The following is a 23981-nucleotide window of genomic DNA, read 5'->3' as shown; positions in this document are numbered from 1 at the left end:
CGATTGGGTAGGCTATCGAGTCTGCTCACCAATAGCGACAAACGTTTGTTTTGCATTTTCCGGTGAAATTGTTAAAAACTTGTATTTTCCACATGCGTTCACGCAGCAGGAGTCGCAGCAGGCAAAGGGAACGTCGCCGGTCCGATTCTAGGGCTCGATCCCGCTCGGAAAGAAGGACTTACCAGAAACCGCAGCATAGGAGATCGGTTTCGCGGGAGAGGAAAAGAGAAAGGGATAGGGAGCTCCACAGGGAAAGGACTTCCAATCGCAGCTCACGTCGCTCCAGAGAAAAGGATGCAGTGCCTCGCCGCCGTAGAACGCGCTCCTCGCCCTCCAGAAGCTCCAGCAGCAGCAGCAGTGATAGATCCAGTTCCTCGAGAAGCCCGTCCAGAAGCCGCAAATCCCGCCCAAAATCCGTGGAACGCTGGCCCAACGATCGTTATCATGAAAACAACGATAGGCGGCAGAATCCCTTCCGGGGAAGGGCTCCCGAGGGTAGTTTCATTAATGATCCCGCCGAACCATCGTTCAGGTCGCAGCACAGAGGTAGAGGATCGTCTAACCACCAATTCAAAGGTGACTCCAAGGCTGTGAATGCCCGCAGAAACCAGAGAGTTCTCATCGGCGAGGAAGGCGTGCCAGAGGTCTGGGGCAAGAGCCCTTCCCGGCCAGAAACCGACGATGTGGAGCTGGTGAAGGGTTCTTACATAGGACCCAAGAAGAAAAAGAAAAAGGGCAAGAGAAAGCACAAGAAATCTGAAAAGAAGTCGAAGAAAAAGTCAAAGAAATCCAAAAAGAAAAAGAGCAAACAAGAGTCGAGTTCCTCCTCCAGTTCTTCAAGCAGCGAAGACAGTAGCGACGAGTCCAGCAGCTCAAGTTCCAGTTCCAGTTCTGACAGCGAAGATGAGTCCGAGGAGGAAGATGTTTGGCTGGAAAAGACAGCCGACGGTATCAAGAAGCCTAAAAAGAAGAAGTCCTCCACTAGCAAAAAGGACAAAAAGTCTAAAAAGAAGAAGAAGAAGCGTAAGTCAGAGGCGGAAAAGTCCAAGAAGAGCTCCTCCTCCAGTGCCAGCAAGTCGAAGAACAAGGAAAGTGCCTCGCACAACGACGAGGACGTTGGACCTTCGCTGCGACCCGGCGGTAGTCTTAATCAAAAGGACTTCGGCAAGGCCTTGCTGCCAGGAGAAGGTGCCGCCATGGCTGCCTACATTGCCGAGGGCAAGAGAATTCCTCGCCGTGGTGAAATCGGCCTAACATCCGATGAAATCGCCAATTTCGAGTCCGTGGGCTATGTGATGAGCGGCAGCAGGCATCGTCGCATGGAGGCCGTCCGTATCCGCAAGGAGAACCAGCTGTACTCCGCCGACGAGAAGCGAGCACTGGCCATGTTCAGCAAGGAGGAGCGACAGAAGCGCGAAAACAAGATTCTGTCGCAGTTTAAGGACATGATCCACTCAAAGCTGCAGGCCAAGGACAAGAAGTAAATCCTAAAGGATATTGTCTTCAAAATGGATTTACCATAAATGGCAAACGCACATCAGGATTTCAATTCAACGAATGTCGAAACTTCATGATTGTTTTAATTTTTGTATTTGTATAAAAAAAATAAACGACAATTGTAAGTTAAAGAGCTTCTTAGAGTAACTTAATAACTTTAATAAACGCAAGAAAGTTTTCATTTTCCATTATTTATAATAATTTTCCAAATGTTCCTATGGCAGCTACACGATGTAGTCGTCCGCACACAAAATTATATATTGTTTACATATGTACTTGTACATATACCAAATATGAGCCCGCTATAATCATTGTGGCATTAACCATGGATATTCGACTAAAATATGATATAAAAATAAGCTATTTTCAGCAAACCAATCTTCATCAGAATTCGCTTCTTCCTGTGCACTTCTCTGGTTTTCCTGTTCTCCTTTCCGTCAATCTACTCTGCATTTCATCTTATTGCATCGTAATACAACAAAAACTAATGAGTGGGCTTAAATTTTCGTTGCTAAGCCCAAGAGATAAATCAGGTGTACACTTTACATGGCGACGGATTAGCCCACGTCGAGATGAAATACCGTCCTAGGAGCGTGAGCTGATTTTCGCCACGAGCTTCTTTTGTTTCTTGTGCGCCGCCTCCATGCGCATGTCCTCGAGATCCTCTTGCATTCCTGCGAATATATAATCATTATTATGGGTTTTTATTGGTCATGCGGTTTGCTACGAACCCAGCTTCTTGCTGATGAACTCCTCGCGCTGCACTTGTGCAAAACTGGATTCCATGCCACGATCGTCGTCGTCTATTCCTTGATAACGACGCTTATCATACCCGAAAATGTCGCGGATGTGAGAAGATATATCCTCCTCACAGTCGCCATCATCTATGAAGTCATCCAGCTCAGAATCGTATTCATCCTCATCATCGTCGTCGTAAATGCGTCCTTTAAAAATAGAACAAAATATGAAATCTAAAATCATTTTTAATATCAAACTTGGTATTTACTTTTGGTGACTGGCGGCTCGTTAGGTTTTCGTCTCTTGACATCTGCGGGCGGGAATTGCCGCCCGCCCTGTGATCTCTGAACATCCGATGAAGGAGTCTGTCGCGTCTTTGCAGCTGCCGGAATTTTTCGGCGATCCAAGGTTGAGATGCTTGACTGATCCCTAGGTGGAAACTCCCTTACAGTTCCCTTTAGGGAAGTAGCTGCATAGGGGTTCTTGGATGGGACATCCCTGCTAGAGCTGGAGCTCGGTTTTCCAACCGCCGATGCAGTTGCGCCAGGTCTGGCAGTCAATTGAGCTGATTTAGTAGCGGGCCTTGAGCTCGAGACAGAACTGCGACTGGCGGAGGAATGGGAATTGGAACTGGATAAACTGGTGGAGCTCGCGCTGCTTTTCGTTGGCTGTGGGGCAGTTGGTTTTTTAAAACTATCACTTGGTGCATTGGCTGGCTTGGCTTGATTAAGCTTGGGGATGCGTCCGTTAGGCTCCATGCGATTGGGGATGGATTTCGGAGTCTCCTTGCCTTCACTTTCGCGCATCTTGAGACGCTGGGCGCGCTGCTCCTGTTGCCGCTGGCGCTCTTCCAACTCGCGTTTCTCACGGGCCGACAACAAACGCTCTGGTTCCTTTTTTTTCTCCACCTCAAAAACCACGGGCTCGTGCTGTTTCTTTTCAGCTAAGCGAAGCAAGGCTTGGAAGTCCATGGGCGGCGGCTGAGCAGGTCGTTTTATCTTCGCCCGGCGCTGCTCCTCCTCCTGCCGCTTTTTGCGCTCCTCCTCGAGCTTCTCTGCGTTCGGATCATAAAGAGTCTTGGAGGTACTGTAAGAACGGGCCACGGAGGACTCCTTCGACTTGGTAGCGCTGGATGGGAGTGTGCTTGTGCTGCTTTTCTGACGTGTGTTACCCTTGGCCTCCTCTCGTTCCCTGGTAATGGCCGCCTTCACGCGCTCCTTGGTCCCAGAGAGATCTTTTAGCGACTGTGGCCTGCTGGGCGTGAATCCCTTGTCTTCCTGTACATCGCGTACCTTTTCAATGTACTTATCGTAAAAGGCATTCGCTTCAGTGGACACGTAGCCGTAGTCATCGCCCTGACCCTCGCCCGCCTCGTGGCCGTCGATGGCCCCCTCGTAGTCTTTGGCATCCTCCAGCACTGATTTGTTGGCCGATTTGGTTACCTTTAGCATTTTACGTATCTTGTTCTTGGACTTTTCGTCTCTTTTGGCGAGCAGATCGTTGAGTTTCTGGCGCTCCAGCCGTTTCTTTTCCGCCTCCTCGGCCTCCTTCTTTTGGAGAAACTTCTGGATGTTGCTGGACAGCTGCTTGGACTCCTTGGACTGCTTCTTGGGGGGCGAATACTTGGTGCTGTAGTATTTCCCCTGCCCCTGGCGATAGAGGAGAAAAATTACAATGATCAGATCGAATATAAATTATTTTGGGTCACAAAGGGAATGCAGGCGCAACCGCGTTTTCCAAGCATAAAATCTCACGCGATGGACGAACTGGACATCTGCATGATACCCACCACCTCCTTGGTGACCGCATCACTATTTTTTTTCGCGTAGCGCAGCAGGTCCCCAAAATCCATTTTGTGATCTGTATTTCTCTGTCGATTTGCTTTTAGCTCATCTATTTGGATACTGATATCGATTGGCGATAGGCGATAGACGTGGTCTACTTTTCGTTTCGATAAGAAATCAGAGGAGAGCACGTGAGAGCACGTACGCTCACGCAGTAATTGTATATTAATTCTCGTTAATATTTCAATATATGGAATGTATAAAATTCAGTTTTCAATTTCATTTTACCCTTATGTACGGGACCGACAGCGGGAAAGTCGGCGGGGCCATATTGTATATATATTATTTTTGAATAAAAAATTGCACCCTGTAGCTCGCAAGAAAAACACCCCAGCATCAATTGATATTCTACAGTCAGCCGGGCGCTGGTCACACTGCTGCGATGCTCGAGAAAACGTGGGGTTGAAAAACCTTTGAGCAACGTTGTGCCAATTCCACAATTAAACCGCAGAGTTTGCACAATTTGGCGGTTACACCTCGATGTCTGCCCTTATTTACCAGACCCATTAACCGAATTCCGCGAGACAGAGTGTGAATTGTTCTTTTAAATCGCGAGTTTTATGTGCGATAGACTCAACTGCAGGGTGTGTTGCTGGTGCGAGCGAGACGGCAGCTAGCGAAGAGCCGACCAAAACAAACTAACGCTAGCCGGCGGAAAAGGAAGAAGAGGAAGAGCAGGAGTAGATAAGCCAAATACAATACAATTGAAAAACACATTAAGAAATATACACACACGCACATATGTACACGGAGTCACACCCACGAACACACTTGCCTCGTTTAATCAATTAACGGGACAACGGCCAAAGAAACAGTTACAGTTCGCTTTCAGACGTCGCGTGCGAAGATTGTGTCACAGAGCAGCGGGATAATAATACCATAGCCCTAGGACATAATACGTACATATATAGCCGCCATGCCCGCCGCCGATGAACTGCAGTCGCCGTCCAGCGAAATGGTCCTGCTGACCCCCAGCTCCGGCAATCCTCCCTCCAGCATTGCCCAACCAGCGGCTAATCCTGCCGAGAAAGCTCAGTGTCGCGAGGGATCCGCCGAGTCAGACAGCAGCAGGGTTGTGATCAAGAAGCAGCTGGGCCTCCTCGAAGGAGTGGCCATCATCCTGGGCATCATCTTCGGATCCGGTATCTTTGTTTCTCCGAAAGGCGTCATCCGGGAGGTGGAGTCCGTGGGCGCTTCGCTGGTCATCTGGGTTCTCTGCGGACTGCTGTCCATGATTGGTGCTCTTTGCTACGCGGAACTTGGTACTGCCATACCAAAATCTGGGGGGGATTACGCGTATATCTTCGAGGCCTACGGATCACTGCCGGCTTTCCTGTATCTCTGGGATGCCATGATGATATTCGTGTGAGTCTTACTGGTCAATATTGTTTTAATATTCGCGAATATTTCGCCGTTAAAGTTCCCTTATCACAGTTGGTTCGAAAAACATAAATACAGTATCAAATTCCTTTCGGTAATTGATTTCGAATTACTTTATTATCGCCAGAAGGAACCCATTAGAGTAAAAGTAATAGCTGACATTTTTTTTTCTTTTTTGCGTTTTTACGTTTTTTTTAACGAAATAACATATGTATGTAGATTGAATGAAGTGAAGTAGTCCTACAGAATCTGATTTTTAGACTGGGTCAAGTTTAATAACTTCTCAGATAAGACTAGAAGAATGGAATACTTCGGATTGGTGTGGATGCATCCGGTTTTTCAAGGTTAAGCCATGGGTTGTGTATTAGAGCATTAGAAAGTGAAACGAGCCTTATCATTTAATCTGCGCTATATAAGTTTATTTATTGAACAGTTCCGCGAGTTCTGCATTGAGCGTTTTATTGCCTGCTATATTTGTTGTTTAGGATCGGCGATAAGCGAAAATATCTGCTTTTCTACTTTTGCATGCGGACATTATCAGCAGGACATATGTCTGAATGCAGTCTGCAAAAAAATTTCCACTGATTGTGTGCTCTTATCTCTGACAGACCAACGACCAATGCCATTATGGGCCTGACCTTTGCCTCCTACGTGCTGGAACCCTTCTTCGGCGGAGCCTGTGAGATTCCCAAAATAGCGTTACAGCTCCTGGCAGCCATCACCATCTGCTTCCTAACCTACCTGAATTCGTACTACATGAAGGTGACCACCAAGATGCAAAACGTCATCATGTTCACCAAGATCGCCGCCCTGGTCTTGATCATCCTGGTAGGCCTGGTCTGGATGATGATGGGCAACGTGGAGAACTTCACGAGACCCTTTGATAACACTGAGACTGATCCCGGCAAGATGTCGGTAGCCTTTTACTCCGGTATCTTTTCCTATGCCGGATGGAATTACTTGAACTTCATGACGGAGGAGCTCCGCGATCCATATCGCAACCTGCCGCGCGCCATTTACATCTCCCTACCTCTGGTCACCGGCATTTATGTGCTGGCCAATGTGGCTTATCTGGCCGTGCTGTCGCCCTCGGAGATGATCGCATCCAATGCCATCGCTGTGGTAAGAGTTTATCCACGATTTGCAGTCCGATCAGATTAGGCAGTCAAATTACTAATTTACTTAAAAGCTTAAAATCTGTTAGTTATCAAGCATAATGCAAGCCCTATAATGTCCGACTTTGTCTATTTGTAGCTTAAATTCGCAAAATTGCGATAGACTGCTGGGAATTTTAATTTATTTGATCGGAATCGCAAAAGTCAATTAAACCAGTGGATTTTCAAATGATTTTAATTGATCACTTCTCTTCACAGACCTTTGGCGATAAGATTCTCGGCGTGTTTTCACTGATCATACCCCTCATGGTGGCCATATCTGCTTTTGGCGGCCTTTCCGTCCACATCATGACCTCCTCCCGCATCTGCTTCGTGGGTGCCCGCAATGGACACATGCCGGCGATTCTGTCGCACATCAGCGTAAAGAGCTACACCCCACTGCCGTCGCTCGTTTTTCTGGTGAGCTGCGCTCCTCAATTAGCGCACAAATGATATTATGTAATTAATCCCTAATTGATTTGACTGTGTCCCTCTCGGCAGTGCTTTCTCTCCATTGTGATGCTGGTGGTGAGCGATGTGTATGTGCTGATCACCTACGCCAGCATTGTGGAATCGTTCTTTATAATGTTGTCGGTGTCGGCGGTTCTATATTTCCGCTACACCCGTCCCTGCATGGAGCGGCCAATTAAAGTGAGTTTAGCGTAATCAGTATTGCCAATGTAGACGTTCTACAGCCAACGAAATCTTTGTACTGACAAAAATTTAAATACTTTGATTATGTCTTTGAGCCTAACAGTTTAGCAAGACTATTCTAACTATATTTGTTCCTGGCACAGGTCGCCATGTGGATTCCCGCCCTATTCGTCATCGTGTGCGCATTCTTAGTTGTCGTGCCCATCTATGTGGCGCCCTATGAGGTCGGAATGGGGGTATTAATCACCATAATTGGCATACCTTTCTACTACGTGGGCGTCGTGTGGAAGAATAAGCCGAAATGGGTGCAGAGCACGATTGGTGAGTAGCCCTTCACATTAACCCCAATGTGTGGCATTGTCCGACATTTATATGGTTTTCCTTTGTAGACTCGGTGACCTTCACTTGCCAGAAGCTCTTCATGTCCGCCAAAGAGGAGAAGGAGGACTAAACTGCCATCGAAATGAAATGGAATCATTTTTCAAAACGATCTAGCTATTTGGCCCTCCAAATAACTACCTATTAAATCTCTATATTGATGTGAAAGCTTGAGAACGAGAAAGCTTGGCTCGTTAAACCTGAATACCAAAAAACGAAAATACCTAAAAAAGCGGAAAACATGACCTGTACATCACAAGGACTGGAGAACGAAGTCAATACTATCATATTTCTATATTTATATTTATAAACCATGACAAAAACTTTTACCTAAAGTGCAAATTCTTCGAATAGTAGTTTAGTATTGAGTTCTAGTTTAGCATTTATTTTGCACTCATTAAATTCGAAATCTAAACCAAAGTAAGCCAAAACTGTTTGCCAAAGGTGCGATATTCAGGTCGATATTTGCCATATAAAGCAGTTTCATATAATCTTCTGTTGCTTATTGTTTAAAAATTCGGTTATTGTTTTTGTCCCTCATTTTACTACCTAAGTGCATTGCATTGCAGTTTGTAATAAAGATTTTTGTACGTTTCATCGACGAACCGCTTTGAATTCAATCTTTTAGGCGCCCCTCGCGAAAGTATGCCACAAGATTTTAGCGAATGATAAAGCAAAACAATTGATAAGGTTGAATTGATTGAGCATTGCGTGGGATGTAAGCCCATGCCTTCGCTAATCAATTAGGGCTGATAAGTAATGGGTCTATTTTAAGCCATTCTCGACGGACGACAAGTCGCGATTTTTGGCCAAAAATAAATCGCCTCCTGTCGCCCCCATTGACATTTTGGACACTCGGAGGCTTGTGGAATGACGCCAACTCTATATTCGATCACTGATAGAGTATTCCGTGCGGATCCATTCTACCGTCTAGGTGTTTTTAATTGATAAAACTGGTGCGCTTATCTGGGATTCTCAGCACGGTTTGCAGGTGCGCCCGTCTATGCGAAATCTGGGCGAGAGTAGTGGGCTGATTTGTATGCACCGTATTCGGCGTCTCGTTTAATGTCTTTTTAAGTATTTATATGCGAGGAGTGAGTATGTCTAGTTACCAGATCGCTCGTAAAATTGCCTCAATCGGATTTGATGTTTTTCATTATGGCCAAATAATTGAGTTATTGCGACTCGAGGAGCATCTCAAGTGCGTTGGGAGGCTCCCCGAATCGTGGTTGTAAGTGCTTTATTACTAATATTAGCAGTTAGATGATTGCTATCTCACAAGATAGACAATAGTTTGCTAAAAGGTTGCTAATTGCCGGCACGTGAGTGCCGCCTCAAAAGAAGCCACCTTTCGGTCTTGACGAACGAACTATTCCACATTTGTTGATCGATGCTGATAGTTGGCTAAGTGATCGATATAGAGGCGTAATCTAGTAAATATTGATTTATTCTGCTTGGCGTTTGCATAAGCAATTGCATGTTAGATTAAATGGAAATGTCTCAAATGCTGGGGAGTTCCTTTTGAGCCAAGCTAAGCTGCTCATGTGATAATCATGCGATTATACCCCAACAAATATTGACACCTTTTGGGCCATGATTTGGGGTCTTCTTCACAATCGTGTCCAAACACTTAAATTAGCAGCTAGAAAATCAATAAGCCGAACAGACCGAATAGAACCGGTAACTGAATCATTTGCGAAACAATTGAAATTGTATTATTCAAATAGAAATTCTTAGGAACTATAGTTTACATACAATTGGTAGTTAAAGAATATCCCTCTCTCTTAAAATTATCATCGTAGGGTTTTTTTTATGTTACTTAACATAATTTAATTTTAAAATAATTTATACGCATCGTTTCACAATTAAGAAGTAACAACTTTTCCATCACCACTTTCAACCAGTTTTTTTATGACGGGACTCTGACAACTAAAATCCCACTCTAAACCTTGGCATTCAAAGTGTCTGGCCTATGATATCTGAACAATTCAATTGCAAATATCCGACTTCGTGTGACTACTCAATGGACACCATAAATTTATAAATAGATATCAGACTGCCCTCTATACAAAATATATATGCAATTTATAAACTCCGTCATTCCTACATGTGGATCACGAACTGCCCATACAAGTGTAATATCGACATTCTGTAACGCATGAAAAAACAACTCAGATCTGGGCATAATAAACCGAAAACGCTCCAATTCGTAAAGCCGAAACTTGCAAAACGTGCGAAAATCGCTCAATGAATATCCCACCATCCACATCGCTCGCAATCGATCGGTTGGATTTTTTTGAGGACTCCGCTCTTAATTAGCGACTTTCGGCGTGACGTTGTCGCGACTTGTTGGCTTAGTAACGCGAAGTGACTATCCGAAAGCAAACAAATAAATCGGGCAAATTGTATGCAAAACAAAATATTATCGTAAATGATCGAGGGCGGCATTAGGTGCGAATTATGACGAGTTTTACCCTTTTGATTTTGGCCAGCATTGATCGACATAATGACGCCCTTCTGGGCTTGGCGGTTCGATTGAGTTTCCGTGACGTTAAGCATACGCCGTGTTGGCTGTGCGTTAAGCATACGCAGGGTGGTGCTACACTTGTGTATATGGTAACTAAATTTCGCTAAGTGGGTGACTTAGTGGGGTGGTTTGCACTATGTACCGATCCTCCAGTACCCCGCCGTATTCCCATCGATCGATCGATCGTCGGCTGTTCGCGCGACTCTTTTGCACTGGTGTGTGTATCTGTGTGAGCGGTGCACGCGCTTCGGGCGGGGATTTCAGCTTTCGAATTTTCAAGTAGTTCGTTGACTGCCCGCTGAGGAAGTTGTGAAGGTGCTCCGCGAGCGAAACGTCCGCGCAGTCTAGAATCCGTCACCCGATCGGAAGGTGCTATAGCCGCTCGTCAGGAGTTAAGAACTTGGAAGAACGGAACCAACATGAAACTGACCGCTTTCCTCGAGGCTTCGTTTCTGCTAATCTGCTGGTCTCAAGGTAAATGCACATCCATTTCTACGAAGTCCTGTGACTCATCCGTGTTTGTCAGGGTCCAAGCTGTGCAGTTAGATATAGTGAACCGAAACAAAAATAGCCATAAATTGATAACTATTCGTGGGAAATACTTTTATTCAAGAATTAATGGTTTGTCATACAACCGGCAGGTGTGCACTGAGAAAAGTGGGTTACCACTCATACCGATTTTTATTTTCTGATGAAATTAAATAGTTATTCTGATTATTGAATAATTTGTTTTATATAATTAATCATGTTTAATATTCTTCCATTCGAAACGCGTGTGACACACTGCTCGTGTCTATTACGAAATGTCAATACCTGATATTGGTGGGATCTTGGCATTAGCAGTCATAAGTACACACTTCACGAAGCTAATTTTGACCAGCTTAATGGTGTTCAAACCACTCGAAACTGTCAATTAATACACTTTATTGGCCGCCGGTTGATTTAGACTTATTGCCGGACTTGAAGTGGTTGAGGTTTCTGCTTTTGGCCAGGCATTAGCACTTCAAACCATACTCAAAATGCAATCAATCTGTTATCTGTGGGGAAGCTCTATAAATACTATTTACATGCTAAACGAAAATCTGTTATCTACTCCCTAAGACTTTGAAATATTTATTTATTTTCGTAATTAGAACGGACTTAAAAGATCGATTACAACGAACAAATGCAAATAATAGCTCAAAGTAATATGTTTATAATATATAAAGTGGATGACATAATGCTCAATGGCCATATTTGACAAAATACTCAATTTAACTTATTTATTATCTAAGACTTTGATAGCCGCGACTGAAATAAATAATATAATATACATTACCACAAATAAACAACTAATTAGACTAATTCATCAAGCGACGAGCAGTGCAAACAAAAATGTGTGCTCCATCGACATATCGACCAGTTGTGCAGACAATGGCACAATGGAAAACCATGTCATATGATATGTTAATTCGCAGCGAGCTCCTCAAACAGAAATTATCACCAATCACATGCAAATTAGCCGTTAAATAAGTATTTCCTTTCGCCTTGCAAAAGATTCCATGGAATTTGCTGCCAGCTTTCAATCGCGCTGGAAAATAATGAAAACTGTTTGCTCGCCCCATTATCTGGGGATCCAAATCAATATCAATCGCAACGATATCTAATTATTGGCCCGAACGTGCCCTTGGCGTTCGCACTCTTTCCGAGCTTTCCCTGGAAGCCTGTTTACCCACTTAAGTTATTTATTTGCCCAGCACCATTGACTAAAATAAGAAAGAGACATTAAATATTTGCTACGGAGCCCCATTTATTATGCCGTAATTCACAAGTGCTCGTATATGTCAGAGATAGCCACCGGAAAATCGGGAGAAGGTCAACCGAGAGGGTGAATAGCACACAGGCAACACAGACACGGGCACGTGATCACTCATCAATCGTGGACTCAAGATCGCAGATTGCGGATGACGTTCAGTCTGCAAATGGGGAAACACTTTAATCAGTTCGCCTGATTCAGGACTAAGTGCGCATTCCAGCGGCTAATTGATTGCATTTATTTGCATTTATTATTTATAAGCAAATTTGTCCTACGTTTTGTGAAGCAAGTCTATTAAAGCCCACATCCCCTTCTTTCCAGCTGTCAGCAGCCATGTCTTTGGCTACTCCGAGCCCAACCAGCGACGCTGGGCCCGCCATCATGGTCACTGTGCGGGAAAGACCCAGTCCCCGATTGCCATCACAACCAGCCGGGTAAGAACAGCCCACCTAAAGCCCAGCCAAGCGGTAACCCAACTAAGCCTATTTTGTCTCCTTTCAGACAACGGCCATTCATATGCCGGCGGTGGACATGATTGGCTATCACAACCTGCTGCCCTACCCACTGAAAATGATCAACAATGGACACACGGGTAAGATTTGAGTTGACAACCAGTGAAATTACCTATTTCTGGCCAATTTTCTCAGTGTAGAGAACTAGTGCTAATTAATCCGGTGATTTTGCAGTTTCCATCACCATACCTAAGGTCAATGTGACTGAGGTGGGCGAGGATTTCCTACCCTACATCCGGGGCGCCAAGCTGCCCGGTGAGTTCGAGGTGGAGGGCCTCCACTTCCACTGGGGCGACAAGAACAACCGGGGATCCGAGCATGTCATTAACGACATCCGCTACACCATGGAGATGCACATTGTGCACCGGAACAAGAAGTACGCGACCATTGGCGAGGCTCTCAATCATCCGGATGGTGCCGCCGTCCTGGGTTTCTTCTTCAATGTGAGTGGTTTAGTGGTTGAGCTGGTTGCGAGTGATTTATAAACCTATTTATGTTTCTAATACAGCTCGACGAGGATGAGGGTGCTGGCCTGGTGACCATTAACCGACATTTGCATCTGATTGCCGATGCCAATCAGGAGGCCACGCTGAACGTCACTTTCTCGCTCTCCTCGCTGATTGCTGGCGTGGATGTGGACAAGTTCTACACGTACAAGGGTAAGTACACTAAGATATTCTAGTCTCAACCAATAAGATATGTTTATTACTATAGTTTTCCATTTGCCATTCGTATTCAGTGAGCGCTTTGATCTATAAGCTATAAGTACTCACTGATTAACTGACATCGGAATCGATGTCTACAAGCGATGTTTATCTATGATGTCACTCAACTAAGTATTATATTTTGACTCTCCAGGTTCCCTGACCACGCCGCCCTGTTCGGAGGCCGTCACCTGGATACTGTTTCCCGATCCCATACCCATTTCACCCAAGCAGATCTCCCGATTCCGTCAGCTGTCGGACACGCAGGATGGTGCGTTGGTGGACAATTTCAGGACCCTGCAGCCGGTGGGCAATCGCAGGATCTTCGCGCGCACTGGACACGTGCGTCACACCTCGATTGCCACATTGAAGCACGAGGGCGAATATCTCAAGTACGACTGGTTCTACTGATCTATCGACTCGAACTGGCAGCCGGATGTGGAGCACTGTGCCATCCCATATTAGGATACCTCTAAACTAAGCATTTAATAAGTTACACTAACATTTAGTCTAGGCACTCACAGATAATAAAAGCGTTAAAAACAAAAATCTAAACTCATCAAAAGACAGCAATGAACAAATGAAAAAAGTTCTTAGAACTATCAAATTGTTTTGATTGCCTCGAAATATTTCTATATTAATTTCAGTAAGATTTTCATAGAGAAGATGCAGATTCCAAGGCAGTTTGAAGGAAGTGGGATTAAATTTCAATGGAACACCTTTCAAGTGATCATGTGTGACTTGCGACCATACAAGGTTAAGGAGGTGGGTATGTCCTCCACAAAGAAGCTGGCCGGAAACAGGGCAAATGTCTTGTGGAGTAGATCTAGTAGCGTTCTTTCCACGGTTTCAACCACCAGCGGACGCAGTGCCTCGAAGACATCCTTCCAATTGTCGTTAAAGAACTGATTGGTGCTATCTTCCACCTCCTTGCTGTGCCCGTTGAAGAGGTTATCCAATCTGGTGCGAACTTTGCCGACGTCCACTTTTACCTTCACGGATGTCACGTTGTAAAATGTATAGCCGCCCTTCTCGTAGAGGCGTGTTTTGGTGGTCATCAGTATGTCCAGATCATCTGTCAGTGGCAAAAAATCCGGTTTACATTCATTTAGTAACAATTATCATTAGCAACTACCTATTTCCATGACTATTTTTCCATTTCCCTGCAGAGGCACCAGCAAAATGCGACCGACCATTTTGTAGTGACCATCTATTCGCATTTGGGGCAGGTAGATCTTAGTTAGCCAGCTGAAATCCTTTTTGCTGACTCTGGTGGGCAAATAAAGATACAAATGCTTTACTCCTATAAGCCAGCTCATTTAATAGCCAATTTATTAAGACTGACAATACCATGTGCGCGAAACTAGTTGATAGATCAATGTGAAATAATATTAAATAGTCTAAATCGCGTTTTGCTATTAAATTGGTATGAACAAATTTATGTCCGGGTGTTTCCCATCAGAGATGTTTGCCTATAGAGGAGCTCAACGACCTCAATGGAGCAACTTTTGATTGCTCTTGACGGCTATGTGGAATCGATAGCTACTCACTTGCTCTCCTTGATCAGCATTTTGCCAAAGCCCCTGATCAGCATATCCGTAAGATTGGCGGAAAGGGTGGCCACGTCGCTGTTATCCTGCTTGAACACCAGCTGTTCCTGCCTCATGGGATCGATGGGTCCAAAGGATTCCTCTATTTCGGGCACACCTAAAGGATAACAAAGGAAGTCAGTCGCACAAGTCGTGGTTATCATGGTGATATCTCACCTTTGACGAGCTGGTTCATAAATGCCTGTATTGAACGAGTTGAGCACTTGGTGAACTCCGGTTCATAAATCTTGCAGGACTCAATATAGGAGGCTACAATGAAATCATATCGATTATTATATACAGTATTTTGTTCACTTTTGATAGCTCTTTCAAATTGTTCAGCATTTTCCATTTCCTCATAATTTTAAAGTCCTTTTGTGGACTTACGTTTTTCCGTGTAGAAGGCAACACACTGGGCTCCTTGGAGGCCGGCATGGAGTAGCATTAGTAATCCAATTAGGAGCATGGTGGAAAGCTTGCGTCACTGTCACGGCGGGAATCGCAGACACAACAAGCGGAGATCCTTAATCGAGTTAACTACGCACGAGCTGCGAATGAGATACAACTCGTAGTGGCGCTAGTTTTTATCTGGACAATATATATAGCCGCTGCTGATGACTCGGCGACTGCAATTGATGAATTGAATCTGGAGTCTCTGGGTAATACCAGAATCAATCCATTTTCATTCGCTCGCAATGCAAAATTAAATTTATTCCACATTTATTGCACGAGAGTACAGAAAAATCACATAATGAAAAATTATCAATAGGTTTTTTTTTAAGAAAGTATATAAAAAGTATATAAAAATTTTATTTCCAATTCATATTTAGGGTAATTTAACTTAGTAGTAAATAGAGTGCGTATAAAAATGTTTTGCCGGATCGAAGAAATAAATACATAAATATTCTTTATGAGCAGCATTTCTCGCTGTGTAGCTACTATCATTGCTGTTGTTATGCGACTCTGAAACTGTAGCGACTTTACCTTGCAACCGAACCGGTAAGCTAATTTAATATCTATCTGGAAAATACGCTGACAACTATGGCACGAACGAAACACTGTTTGTATCTCTGTATTCGGCTCTGTTTTGATCTGGGAGAACTTAATTGCTTGAACTGAGGTGCAATAAAAAGTTTAGATGCCATAATAAAAACATTAAATGGAGCATCTTTCAAATTGAACACAATGTGTTATTTATCTAATAACTGCAATAAGTATAAATACATGGATCAAACTTCAAAAATCGCTCGAATGATGTCATATATTTTTGAGATTGCTGTGTGTATCTGAGTATCCATTGAGTGGGTGTTAGATAGTTATAAAGTCACAAAAAATGTGAGAGAGGGATTGTTCCGGTATTTATTTACAAAGATTTTCATGACTCTCATCTAACTATAAATTTTAGTCCTACATAGTTGAATTATGTCATGGTCTAGTATTTTATATATATTATATTTAACATTTGCGAGCATAACCTCTATAAAGAGCCAATCACCCTTTACACCCTAAAGAAGGGTATCATTACTTTGATAAGAAGTTCGTAACTTAAATGTATATTTTTTTTATCAGAATCACCGACTGTTTTTAACGATTCTCTGAGCTTAAAAAAATGCATTAGATGTGTTCGAATGTTATAATAGATATCCATCAGTATTTATAGATCATATGCAAGAGTATATTAACCTCTGCTGATCGTTGTATACTTTTATTCTCGTATTACAATTACAATTCATTACATTTTCTTATGCTCTCATATTTCGTTCTTATACACAAGCCTAGTTTGATTAACATAGTAAAATACAGATATGTATACCCTATAGTCGGTTAGTCCGACTGATACATACCCTATATTCTGCTAAATAGTTTTAAAACGCATGTAGTGCGAACAGATGTTGATATTAATAATGGTAAAAATTGATTTATCACAAAAAGTGGCGTCTTGTTTTACAAATTGAAATTAAATATGATAAATATTTGGAGTAATGACTTTTGTAACAACAAATGAAAGACCTTCAAATTTTCCTTTGTTTATTGCTCTTTGGCAGACTGGGCGAGATCCTCTCTCATTCTTCTTATAAAGGAGAATAGAATTGCGATAAGCAATTTAGCTCCACTAACCGCTTGGTAAAAATCTCCATGGGATTTGCTTGAATTGAGTTCTCTGATAAGTCCCCTCCGCAAGTTTTGTTTCAAGCAAAAGCATTTGCAAAAATATATTTAGCTCAAGCGTCTTTAGTAATATTTTGAAAGGCACCGGGATCAGTTGTATACTTAAAGACACCATGTGGATTTGTAGGATAACCATATATTCCCTGCTCCTCGGACTCGTATCGGCTCAGATCTGCACTGTTAATGTTACTAGGAATATTAAAGGAACTGCTGTGGTAGGCGGTCCATCAAAAATAATAATTCAATTCATTATTTAATTAATTTACGGGCTTAGAACGTTCAAACGAGGGATTGCTGCAAGGGTTACAAAAAAGTAAGGAGCTCCGCACTCAGATGTCTTGCACAATGCAAAGTTAATTGTGGAAGTGGCTTCTGCACGAAACCAAATGTATGTACCTGCAAGAAAGGATATGTCAACTTAAATAACGATCCATCTAACCGGTAGGTAATACGATCTAAAAGAATAAGACTCAATTTGTATATATAATCAATATTTAATCGGGACAGTTTGTATTACTTAATGTATCAGTGTATAAATAGGTTCTCTGAATATATAATCGTCAAGTCGTAGGATAGTATTTCCAACGCCAGCTTCATTCATTTTAATTCATTTGTGTGTTCAAATAAAATGCATGATAATAACTCGGTAAAATACAAATATCGTCCCATTAAAAAGAAGGAAATGAATGTTGATTAGGAGGTCATAAACGGTCATTTTAAATTGCAAAATTCACATACGAGATAAAAAGTTTGCCAAAATGAAAACTTAAAAGATTGCCTTAAATGCATCGATTTATGTCCATTGATTTATGACATTTGCTTTTCTCTATTTCGTACAGATGTGTGCCCTACTGCAAGGGATGTAGTCGAGGAACCTGCCAATCTCCTGGCCGCTGTATCTGTTCCGCGCGCCATCTGCTGGACAAAACGACAAACAACTGCATACCCCAATGTGCTAGTGGTTGTCCCAATGGGACTTGCATAACGCCCAACAATTGTAGTTGCAACAAAGGATACAAGCTGAATCCAACCACCCAGGTGTGTCTGCCAACGTGCAAGGATAACTGCGCGGCAGTCAATGGCTTCTGCGCGGCTCCGAATCGCTGCGAGTGCAATCCAGGTTTCATTCCCAAGCCAAAGTCCAAATCGTTTGAGTGTCAGCCGAAATGCAAAAATGGCTGTAGCAACGGAGTTTGCCGGGCTCCCGACAAATGTGAGTGCAACAAATTCTACGAAAAGGACATCGATGGAAACTGCGTTCCAATCTGCGAAAACGGATGCGTGAATGGAAACTGCACTGCCCCGGACGTCTGTCAATGCCTGACGGGATATACGAAAATAGGGCACAATGTCTGCTTGGCCGTTTGTCCCGAGGGTTGCCAGAACGGAGTCTGCGTGGCGCCCAACGAGTGCTCCTGCAACGCCGGGTACACGAAGCTGGAAGGTGTCTGCACTCCTGTTTGCAAGGATGGATGCGTGAACGGATTCTGTGCTTCTCCAGAAAAGTGTTCCTGCAATGATGGATATGAAATGGACAGTGAAAACAGATGTTCTCCAGTTTGCTCAGGTGGGTGCAAGAACGGATTCTGTGTTGCCCCAGGAAAGTGTTCCTGTGATGAAGGATACATCAAGGGAACAGGAAACAGTTGTAAACCAATTTGCTCAAAAGGATGTGAGAACGGATTTTGTGATGCACCAGAAAAGTGTTCCTGCAATGATGGATATGAAATGGACGGTGAAAACAGATGTTCTCCAGTTTGCTCAGGTGGATGCAAGAACGGATTCTGCGTTGCCCCAGGAAAGTGTTCCTGTGATGAAGGATACAGCAAGGAAACAGGAAACAGTTGCAAACCAATTTGCTCAAAAGGATGTGAGAACGGATTTTGTGATGCACCAGAAAAGTGTTCCTGCAATGATGGATATGAAATGGACAGTGAAAACAGATGTTCTCCAGTTTGCTCAGGTGGATGCAAGAACGGATTCTGTGTTGCACCAGGAAAGTGTTCCTGTGATGAAGGATACAGCAAGGAAACAGGAAACAGTTGCAAACCAATTTGCTCAAAAGGATGTGAGAACGGATTCTGTGATGCACCAGAAAAGTGTTCCTGCAATGATGGATATGAAATGGACGGTGAAAACAGATGTTCTCCAGTTTGCTCAGGTGGATGCAAGAACGGATTCTGTGTTGCCCCAGAAAAGTGTTCCTGTGATGAAGGATACAGCAAGGAAACAGGAAACAGTTGTAAACCAATTTGCTCAAATGGATGTGAGAACGGATTCTGTGATGCACCAGAAAAGTGTTCCTGCAATGATGGATATGAAATGGACGGTGAAAACAGATGTTCTCCAGTTTGCTCAGGTGGATGCAAGAACGGATTCTGCGTTGCCCCAGGAAAGTGTTCCTGTGATGAAGGATACAGCAAGGAAACAGGAAACAGTTGCAAACCAATTTGCTCAAAAGGATGTGAGAACGGATTTTGTGATGCACCAGAAAAGTGTTCCTGCAATGATGGATATGAAATGGACAGTGAAAACAGATGTTCTCCAGTTTGCTCAGGTGGATGCAAGAACGGATTCTGTATTGCACCAGGAAAGTGTTCCTGTGATGAAGGATACAGCAAGGAAACAGGAAACAGTTGCAAACCAATTTGCTCAAAAGGATGTGAGAACGGATTCTGTGATGCACCAGAAAAGTGTTCCTGCAATGATGGATATGAAATGGACAGTGAAAACAGATGTTCTCCAGTTTGCTCAGGTGGATGCAAGAACGGATTCTGCGTTGCCCCAGGAAAGTGTTCCTGTGATGAAGGATACAGCAAGGAAACAGGAAACAGTTGCAAACCAATTTGCTCAAAAGGATGTGAGAACGGATTTTGTGAAGCACCAGAAAAGTGTTCCTGCAATGATGGATATGAAATGGACGGTGAAAACAGATGTTCTCCAGTTTGCTCAGGTGGATGCAAGAACGGATTCTGTATTGCACCAGGAAAGTGTTCCTGTGATGAAGGATACAGCAGGGAAACAGGAAACAGTTGCAAACCAATTTGCTCAAAAGGATGTGAGAACGGATTTTGTGATGCACCAGAAAAGTGTTCCTGCAATGATGGATATGAAATGGACAGTGAAAACAGATGTTCTCCAGTTTGTTCAGGTGGATGCAAGAACGGATTCTGTGTTGCACCAGGAAAGTGTTCCTGTGATGAAGGATACAGCAAGGAAACGGAAATCAGTTGTGCACCTTTTTGTAAGGACGGGTGTGTCAACGGGCTTTGCGTTTCTCCAGATTTTTGCAAGTGCGATGACGGTTACATTTTCGTTGAAGAAAGTAAAAGTTGCCAGCTTGACAAGGAGCTACTTGGGGATTATTCAGATTGTGATAAGAACTGCCGAAATGGAACCTGCGTCGAAGGAATTTGTACTTGTAGTAAACAATATAAGCTGCATAGGAATGAGGACGACAACAATTTGATCTGTCTTCCGATTTGCGAACCCGAGTGCCTCAATGGGCTCTGCGAATTTCCGGGTTCTTGTGTCTGCTGGGATGGTGAGAGTCCGATAGATGGATACTCATGCCAATCTATGGATTCACTTGGGTCCCTTACAGGCCATGAAAAGAGTGAAAGACACTTGAAGTGGGTATTTATAACGATTGTTTCTATGGCCTTCATCTTGGCAATAATAACCACCATGCTGATTATTTATATATTTAGGAAACGCTCATATCACGTGGACAAGAATGGTAAGCCATGTTTCAAACAGTTTTTGAATAACTTAATGATTTTTCTCGTTTTCAGAGAGGGAGTTCGGTGTATATTTCTCTCCCAATAAGGTTGATATCATTCGAGCCTGAGCTTTAGCGGGAAGTCAGCAATATTCTCATTATACAATAAAAGTTACTGATAAAATGAAAAATGGATATTCGTTAATGATTTTTATTACAAATATTGAAAGAATTTGGGGATGGCGTACTACAAGTTAACAATAATAGATATCACTCAACTATTCTTTTTTGCCAAGTATCTCCTTTGGACCATAAAGTTGCTGGGGCGTTGGTATGTCCTCAACGAAAAAGTTGGCTGGTATTAAATGAAAAACCGTAGACATTACATCATAAAGGATATTTTCCACCGTCTCAACGATGAGTGGTTTCAGGGCCTCGTAGAAATCCCGCCAGTTTTCATTGAAAAACTCATTCGTACTGCGCTCCACCTCCTTGCTACGTCCATTGAATAGATTGTCCAGATAAGTGCGCACTTTGGACAGATTCAGTTGAACCTGCACAGCGGTCACGTTGTCGAAGGTGAAGCCACCCTTTTCATACAGACGTATTTTTGTTAGTAGCAAAATGTCAAGATCATCTGCGGGAATTTAAAAGTGTTAGCTGCCCATTTGCACCCGCATTTAAATATCGATAGAAATCTAATTACCAATCTCAATAAATATTTTGCCAGAGCCACTCAGTGGTATAAGGAGTATTCGTCCAGCCATTTCATACCTTCCATCCAGTCTCATTTTCGGAAGATATATTTTGGTCTGCCAGCTAAAGTCTTTCTTGCTCACACTGGTGGTCGAAAAAAGATATTTATATATTTGTTCCGCAAAGTTGCAGAGATTTATTGACTCCAAAAGCAGCAGTATAAATATACATAATTTATCTGTAGGACTTTCATATTCTTTGTACTCACCGACTCTCCTTGACCTTTGTGTTGGCAAAACCCTTGACCACCAGGTCAGTCAGATTGGCTCTGATGGTGGCCACCTCGTTGTTATCCTGCTTGAAAACTATATCCCTAACTCTCATGGGATCAAAGGGACCGAACCGCTCGAGCACCTCTGGTATTCCAATGTTCAACTGATCAAGAAGCTTCTGAATGCTATTCGTAGAGCACTTGGTGAAGCCCGGTTCGTAGATCCGACAAGATGGCAGAAAGGCAGCTGAGCAACACGATTTGCTAACATTGAAAAGAACTGCGACTCTGAGGACATCTACTTACGTTTTTCGGAGTAGTAGGCAACGGCTGAAACCAACGACCTATCCATGGCGATTTCATTCAGGCACAAAATGGCCAATAATCCACTCCAAATGCCGAGCAAAGTGCGGCCGTAGCGCGTGCTGCTCATGGTGTCGTTTTGGCAACTGTTTATTAATCAAGTAGTTAAGTATCTAAGTAGCTCAGCGAATAGTACTGTAGACGTATCGCGGTCTAGGCAGCCGCTGCTCAGTCACATCAAACAGTGTCACGCTTTGAAACCGACTAGCCGGCGACTTGCTGTGATCCGGCGTTTTATTCTCAACTGCCAAGATTCGAGATTTGGGTTCTCATATATGGTAACGACTTACAGCAACCTAACGATGCCGGGGCCAAGAGCAACTCATGTTGCTGAATATAATATCATTTTAATTCACCTATTTCCTGACTTAATAGCGAGTATACAGTGAGAAAAGTATCTAAAGATGAAAATATAATAGAAGCACTTTGAATGCAAAGATATGAAAATAATTTGTAATATAATTCTAATACAGTGCCACCAAAAAATAAATCAAGCATACACTACTACCCATTTAATACAAAACGACAGAGCACACGAACCCATTAAAATAACATAGAAGTACCGGATTATATGCTAATTTAGCATTTAGTGAAAGTCTTTAATCAAATAGGTAGCTGGTACATAGACAAAGGTCTTCTTGAACCGATCCAAAAGCACTCCGCCAACTGTTTGCTCCACCGCCGGACGCAGTACCTCAAAGAAGTCGCGCCAGTTTTCGTTGAACAAAATGTGTGCAGTATCCTCCAGATCCTTGTTGCCGCCAAAGAGATTTTCCAGCTTGATGCGGAATTGCTTGATCTCGCGGAAATTTACCTTTACACTTTGCACATCAGCGAAATAACCATCTGAGGTGGCCAGCGGTTTGACAGCCAATTCCAACAATAACAGAGCATTTTCTGAATAAAACCGGCTTTAAGATAGTAATTCGCATAAATTGTAGATTGCATCTTACCAGCTTCGAAGTATCCCTTGCCATGACCATTGAGATTCAGCGCTGAGACGTGTCCTTTGACTTTGTAATCGAAATTGAAACGCAACTTGGGCACGGAAATCAAAGTCCTGGCTACATAGTGATTTGGATCCCAGCTGAGAATTTTTAATGGTCAAACTTGATTTCGTCAGAATCTTTAAATAGGTTACCTGGATTCCAAGACTAATGCTTGACCAGCACCTGCTACATAGACTTCCTTCAGATCGGCATTGATAGCTATAGACCTGCTGGCATCCTGGGTAAATTTCACTCTCTTGATGTAAAAAGGATCAAAGGATCCCACGGCATTGTAGCCGGGAATTCCGTCCTTCCACTGACGGAAGAAACTCTGGAAGTTTTTGGTCAGACAGACATTAAAGTTGGGATCGCCCACGATACATGGGATTAGGAAGTCGGCTGAAAGTTGTACATTTAAGAATATTATTAACTTAACTCAACCAAAATATGTTGTATTAAATGTTTATTACGTTTCTCTGCCAGATATTTAGCTCCTTCGACTGCTGAAAGGAGTACGGCTACAATACTCAGGAACTTGGCAACTTTAATAAGCATCTTGATAATTTTATTCCAAAATGTGATGACTAGAACCGTTTTCTTTGAATGCTCTGATTGAAATGACGATTCTGTCTGGCCGCCGGTAATTTTATTCGAAATGGACCGCTCGAATGTATAACTTTTAAAATCATTTCTTTGTTTTGCCGATTTATATATATTTATTTTATTTATTTCGGTACAATTAGTAAGTAAACGAGTTTGGCCGCATTAGACTTGTTGTGGTCGTACAGGGTGCCCAAATCTTTCGATTCATCTGATGCGATACCCTAGCTCGAAAATGCATTAATTTTTATAATATTACTTAGCCTTTGCCTCGCCGGCGACTCCATTTCCAGTTGTAAAGTACTGTCATAATACATATATCTAGATACTTAGACATATATTCTATTCTATATATTCTATCTCACTTTCGCTGGAGCCGAACTGGTTCTACAAGATCATT

General features: G+C 43.0%; 8 protein-coding genes and 1 non-coding gene across 13 annotated transcripts; 4 read left to right on the top strand and 5 right to left on the bottom strand.

Moving 5' to 3' along the window:
* Positions 1-7: 7 nt before the first annotated feature.
* On the top strand, positions 8-1563 carry CG6066 (uncharacterized protein). Its single transcript, NM_143281.2, has one exon. The coding sequence runs from the start codon at positions 93-95 to the stop codon at positions 1482-1484; it is 1392 nt and encodes a 463-aa protein (NP_651538.1). The 5' UTR covers positions 8-92; the 3' UTR covers positions 1485-1563.
* Positions 1564-1588: 25 nt separating this feature from the next.
* On the bottom strand, positions 1589-4149 carry CG5815 (uncharacterized protein). Of its 2 annotated transcripts, none has more exons than NM_170317.2 (4): positions 4025-4149; positions 2504-3884; positions 2229-2441; positions 1589-2171 (listed from the first exon to the last, which is right to left on the bottom strand). In NM_170317.2, the coding sequence occupies exons 1-4, from the start codon at positions 4085-4087 to the stop codon at positions 2083-2085; spliced, it is 1746 nt and encodes a 581-aa protein (NP_733196.1). In that variant the 5' UTR covers positions 4088-4149; the 3' UTR covers positions 1589-2082. The 2 variants fall into 2 exon arrangements, with proteins under 2 accessions (NP_733196.1, NP_651537.3); NM_143280.3 differs by having other exon boundaries at positions 2504-3878.
* A 295-nt stretch (positions 4150-4444) lies between these two features.
* gb (genderblind) lies at positions 4445-8248 on the top strand. Of its 3 annotated transcripts, none has more exons than NM_143279.3 (6): positions 4445-5444; positions 6068-6581; positions 6833-7033; positions 7115-7264; positions 7411-7588; positions 7657-8248. In NM_143279.3, exons 1-6 carry the CDS (start codon positions 4996-4998, stop codon positions 7716-7718), a joined length of 1554 nt encoding a protein of 517 aa, NP_651536.1. In that variant the 5' UTR covers positions 4445-4995; the 3' UTR covers positions 7719-8248. The 3 variants fall into 3 exon arrangements, with proteins under 3 accessions (NP_651536.1, NP_001303442.1, NP_001287555.1); NM_001316513.1 differs by having other exon boundaries at positions 7657-8062; NM_001300626.1 differs by having other exon boundaries at positions 4890-5444.
* Positions 5682-7386, bottom strand: asRNA:CR45209 (antisense RNA:CR45209). Its single transcript, NR_125275.1, has one exon.
* Positions 8249-10530: 2282 nt separating the features above from the next.
* Positions 10531-13727, top strand: CAH9 (Carbonic anhydrase 9). Its single transcript, NM_143278.2, has 6 exons — positions 10531-10646; positions 12289-12401; positions 12469-12559; positions 12654-12922; positions 12988-13138; positions 13338-13727. Exons 1-6 carry the CDS (start codon positions 10592-10594, stop codon positions 13592-13594), a joined length of 936 nt encoding a protein of 311 aa, NP_651535.1. The 5' UTR covers positions 10531-10591; the 3' UTR covers positions 13595-13727.
* A 70-nt stretch (positions 13728-13797) lies between these two features.
* Jhbp11 (Juvenile hormone binding protein 11) lies at positions 13798-15485 on the bottom strand. Of its 2 annotated transcripts, none has more exons than NM_001369985.1 (5): positions 15160-15485; positions 14950-15042; positions 14734-14890; positions 14319-14452; positions 13798-14258 (listed from the first exon to the last, which is right to left on the bottom strand). In NM_001369985.1, exons 1-5 carry the CDS (start codon positions 15236-15238, stop codon positions 13906-13908), a joined length of 816 nt encoding a protein of 271 aa, NP_001356927.1. In that variant the 5' UTR covers positions 15239-15485; the 3' UTR covers positions 13798-13905. The 2 variants fall into 2 exon arrangements, with proteins under 2 accessions (NP_001356927.1, NP_651534.2); NM_143277.3 differs by having other exon boundaries at positions 15160-15321.
* Positions 15486-17035: 1550 nt separating this feature from the next.
* eater lies at positions 17036-20848 on the top strand. The gene is made up of 4 exons (NM_143276.3): positions 17036-17156; positions 17216-17382; positions 17781-20680; positions 20736-20848. The coding sequence occupies exons 1-4, from the start codon at positions 17055-17057 to the stop codon at positions 20789-20791; spliced, it is 3225 nt and encodes a 1074-aa protein (NP_651533.3). The 5' UTR covers positions 17036-17054; the 3' UTR covers positions 20792-20848.
* A 10-nt stretch (positions 20849-20858) lies between these two features.
* On the bottom strand, positions 20859-22182 carry CG14259 (uncharacterized protein). Its single transcript, NM_143275.3, has 4 exons — positions 21936-22182; positions 21627-21876; positions 21369-21502; positions 20859-21299 (listed from the first exon to the last, which is right to left on the bottom strand). Exons 1-4 carry the CDS (start codon positions 22060-22062, stop codon positions 20941-20943), a joined length of 870 nt encoding a protein of 289 aa, NP_651532.1. The 5' UTR covers positions 22063-22182; the 3' UTR covers positions 20859-20940.
* Positions 22183-22490: 308 nt separating this feature from the next.
* On the bottom strand, positions 22491-23572 carry CG14258 (uncharacterized protein). The gene is made up of 4 exons (NM_143274.2): positions 23452-23572; positions 23134-23380; positions 22946-23079; positions 22491-22889 (listed from the first exon to the last, which is right to left on the bottom strand). The coding sequence occupies exons 1-4, from the start codon at positions 23534-23536 to the stop codon at positions 22579-22581; spliced, it is 777 nt and encodes a 258-aa protein (NP_651531.1). The 5' UTR covers positions 23537-23572; the 3' UTR covers positions 22491-22578.
* Between the last annotated feature and the right edge of the window lie 409 nt (positions 23573-23981).

The sequence above is a fragment of the Drosophila melanogaster genome, chromosome 3R (assembly GCF_000001215.4).
Source record: "Drosophila melanogaster chromosome 3R".
Lineage (NCBI taxonomy): Eukaryota > Metazoa > Arthropoda > Insecta > Diptera > Drosophilidae > Drosophila > Drosophila melanogaster.
The sequence above is the reverse complement of the archived record's forward strand: the minus strand, read 5'-3'. Positions and strand labels throughout refer to the sequence as shown.

Coding starts and splice junctions, on each gene's coding strand:
- Jhbp11 (NM_001369985.1), bottom strand. CDS start 15,238: ATGCTCCTAATTGGATTACTAATGCTACTCCATGCCGGCCTCCAAGGA. Junction 14,891..14,949: donor TATGAACCAGCTCGTCAAAG/GTGAGATATCAC, acceptor GTTATCCTTTAG/GTGTGCCCGAAATAGAGGAA. Junction 14,259..14,318: donor AAAAATAGTCATGGAAATAG/GTAGTTGCTAAT, acceptor TGCCACTGACAG/ATGATCTGGACATACTGATG.
- CAH9 (NM_143278.2), top strand. CDS start 10,592: ATGAAACTGACCGCTTTCCTCGAGGCTTCGTTTCTGCTAATCTGCTGG. Junction 10,647..12,288: donor GCTAATCTGCTGGTCTCAAG/GTAAATGCACAT, acceptor CCTTCTTTCCAG/CTGTCAGCAGCCATGTCTTT. Junction 12,560..12,653: donor GATCAACAATGGACACACGG/GTAAGATTTGAG, acceptor GTGATTTTGCAG/TTTCCATCACCATACCTAAG.
- CG14259 (NM_143275.3), bottom strand. CDS start 22,062: ATGAGCAGCACGCGCTACGGCCGCACTTTGCTCGGCATTTGGAGTGGA. Junction 21,877..21,935: donor TGCCTACTACTCCGAAAAAC/GTAAGTAGATGT, acceptor CGTGTTGCTCAG/CTGCCTTTCTGCCATCTTGT. Junction 21,503..21,626: donor ACAAAGGTCAAGGAGAGTCG/GTGAGTACAAAG, acceptor TTCGACCACCAG/TGTGAGCAAGAAAGACTTTA.
- CG6066 (NM_143281.2), top strand. CDS start 93: ATGCGTTCACGCAGCAGGAGTCGCAGCAGGCAAAGGGAACGTCGCCGG.
- gb (NM_143279.3), top strand. CDS start 4,996: ATGCCCGCCGCCGATGAACTGCAGTCGCCGTCCAGCGAAATGGTCCTG. Junction 5,445..6,067: donor GATGCCATGATGATATTCGT/GTGAGTCTTACT, acceptor TATCTCTGACAG/ACCAACGACCAATGCCATTA. Junction 7,589..7,656: donor ATGGGTGCAGAGCACGATTG/GTGAGTAGCCCT, acceptor TTTCCTTTGTAG/ACTCGGTGACCTTCACTTGC.
- eater (NM_143276.3), top strand. CDS start 17,055: ATGTGGATTTGTAGGATAACCATATATTCCCTGCTCCTCGGACTCGTA. Junction 17,383..17,780: donor AATAACGATCCATCTAACCG/GTAGGTAATACG, acceptor TATTTCGTACAG/ATGTGTGCCCTACTGCAAGG. Junction 20,681..20,735: donor ATATCACGTGGACAAGAATG/GTAAGCCATGTT, acceptor TCTCGTTTTCAG/AGAGGGAGTTCGGTGTATAT.
- CG14258 (NM_143274.2), bottom strand. CDS start 23,536: ATGCTTATTAAAGTTGCCAAGTTCCTGAGTATTGTAGCCGTACTCCTT. Junction 23,381..23,451: donor TAAATATCTGGCAGAGAAAC/GTAATAAACATT, acceptor TACAACTTTCAG/CCGACTTCCTAATCCCATGT. Junction 22,890..22,945: donor CAAGGGATACTTCGAAGCTG/GTAAGATGCAAT, acceptor GGTTTTATTCAG/AAAATGCTCTGTTATTGTTG.
- CG5815 (NM_170317.2), bottom strand. CDS start 4,087: ATGGATTTTGGGGACCTGCTGCGCTACGCGAAAAAAAATAGTGATGCG. Junction 3,885..4,024: donor ATGCGGTCACCAAGGAGGTG/GTGGGTATCATG, acceptor CTCTATCGCCAG/GGGCAGGGGAAATACTACAG. Junction 2,172..2,228: donor GTTCATCAGCAAGAAGCTGG/GTTCGTAGCAAA, acceptor ATATATTCGCAG/GAATGCAAGAGGATCTCGAG.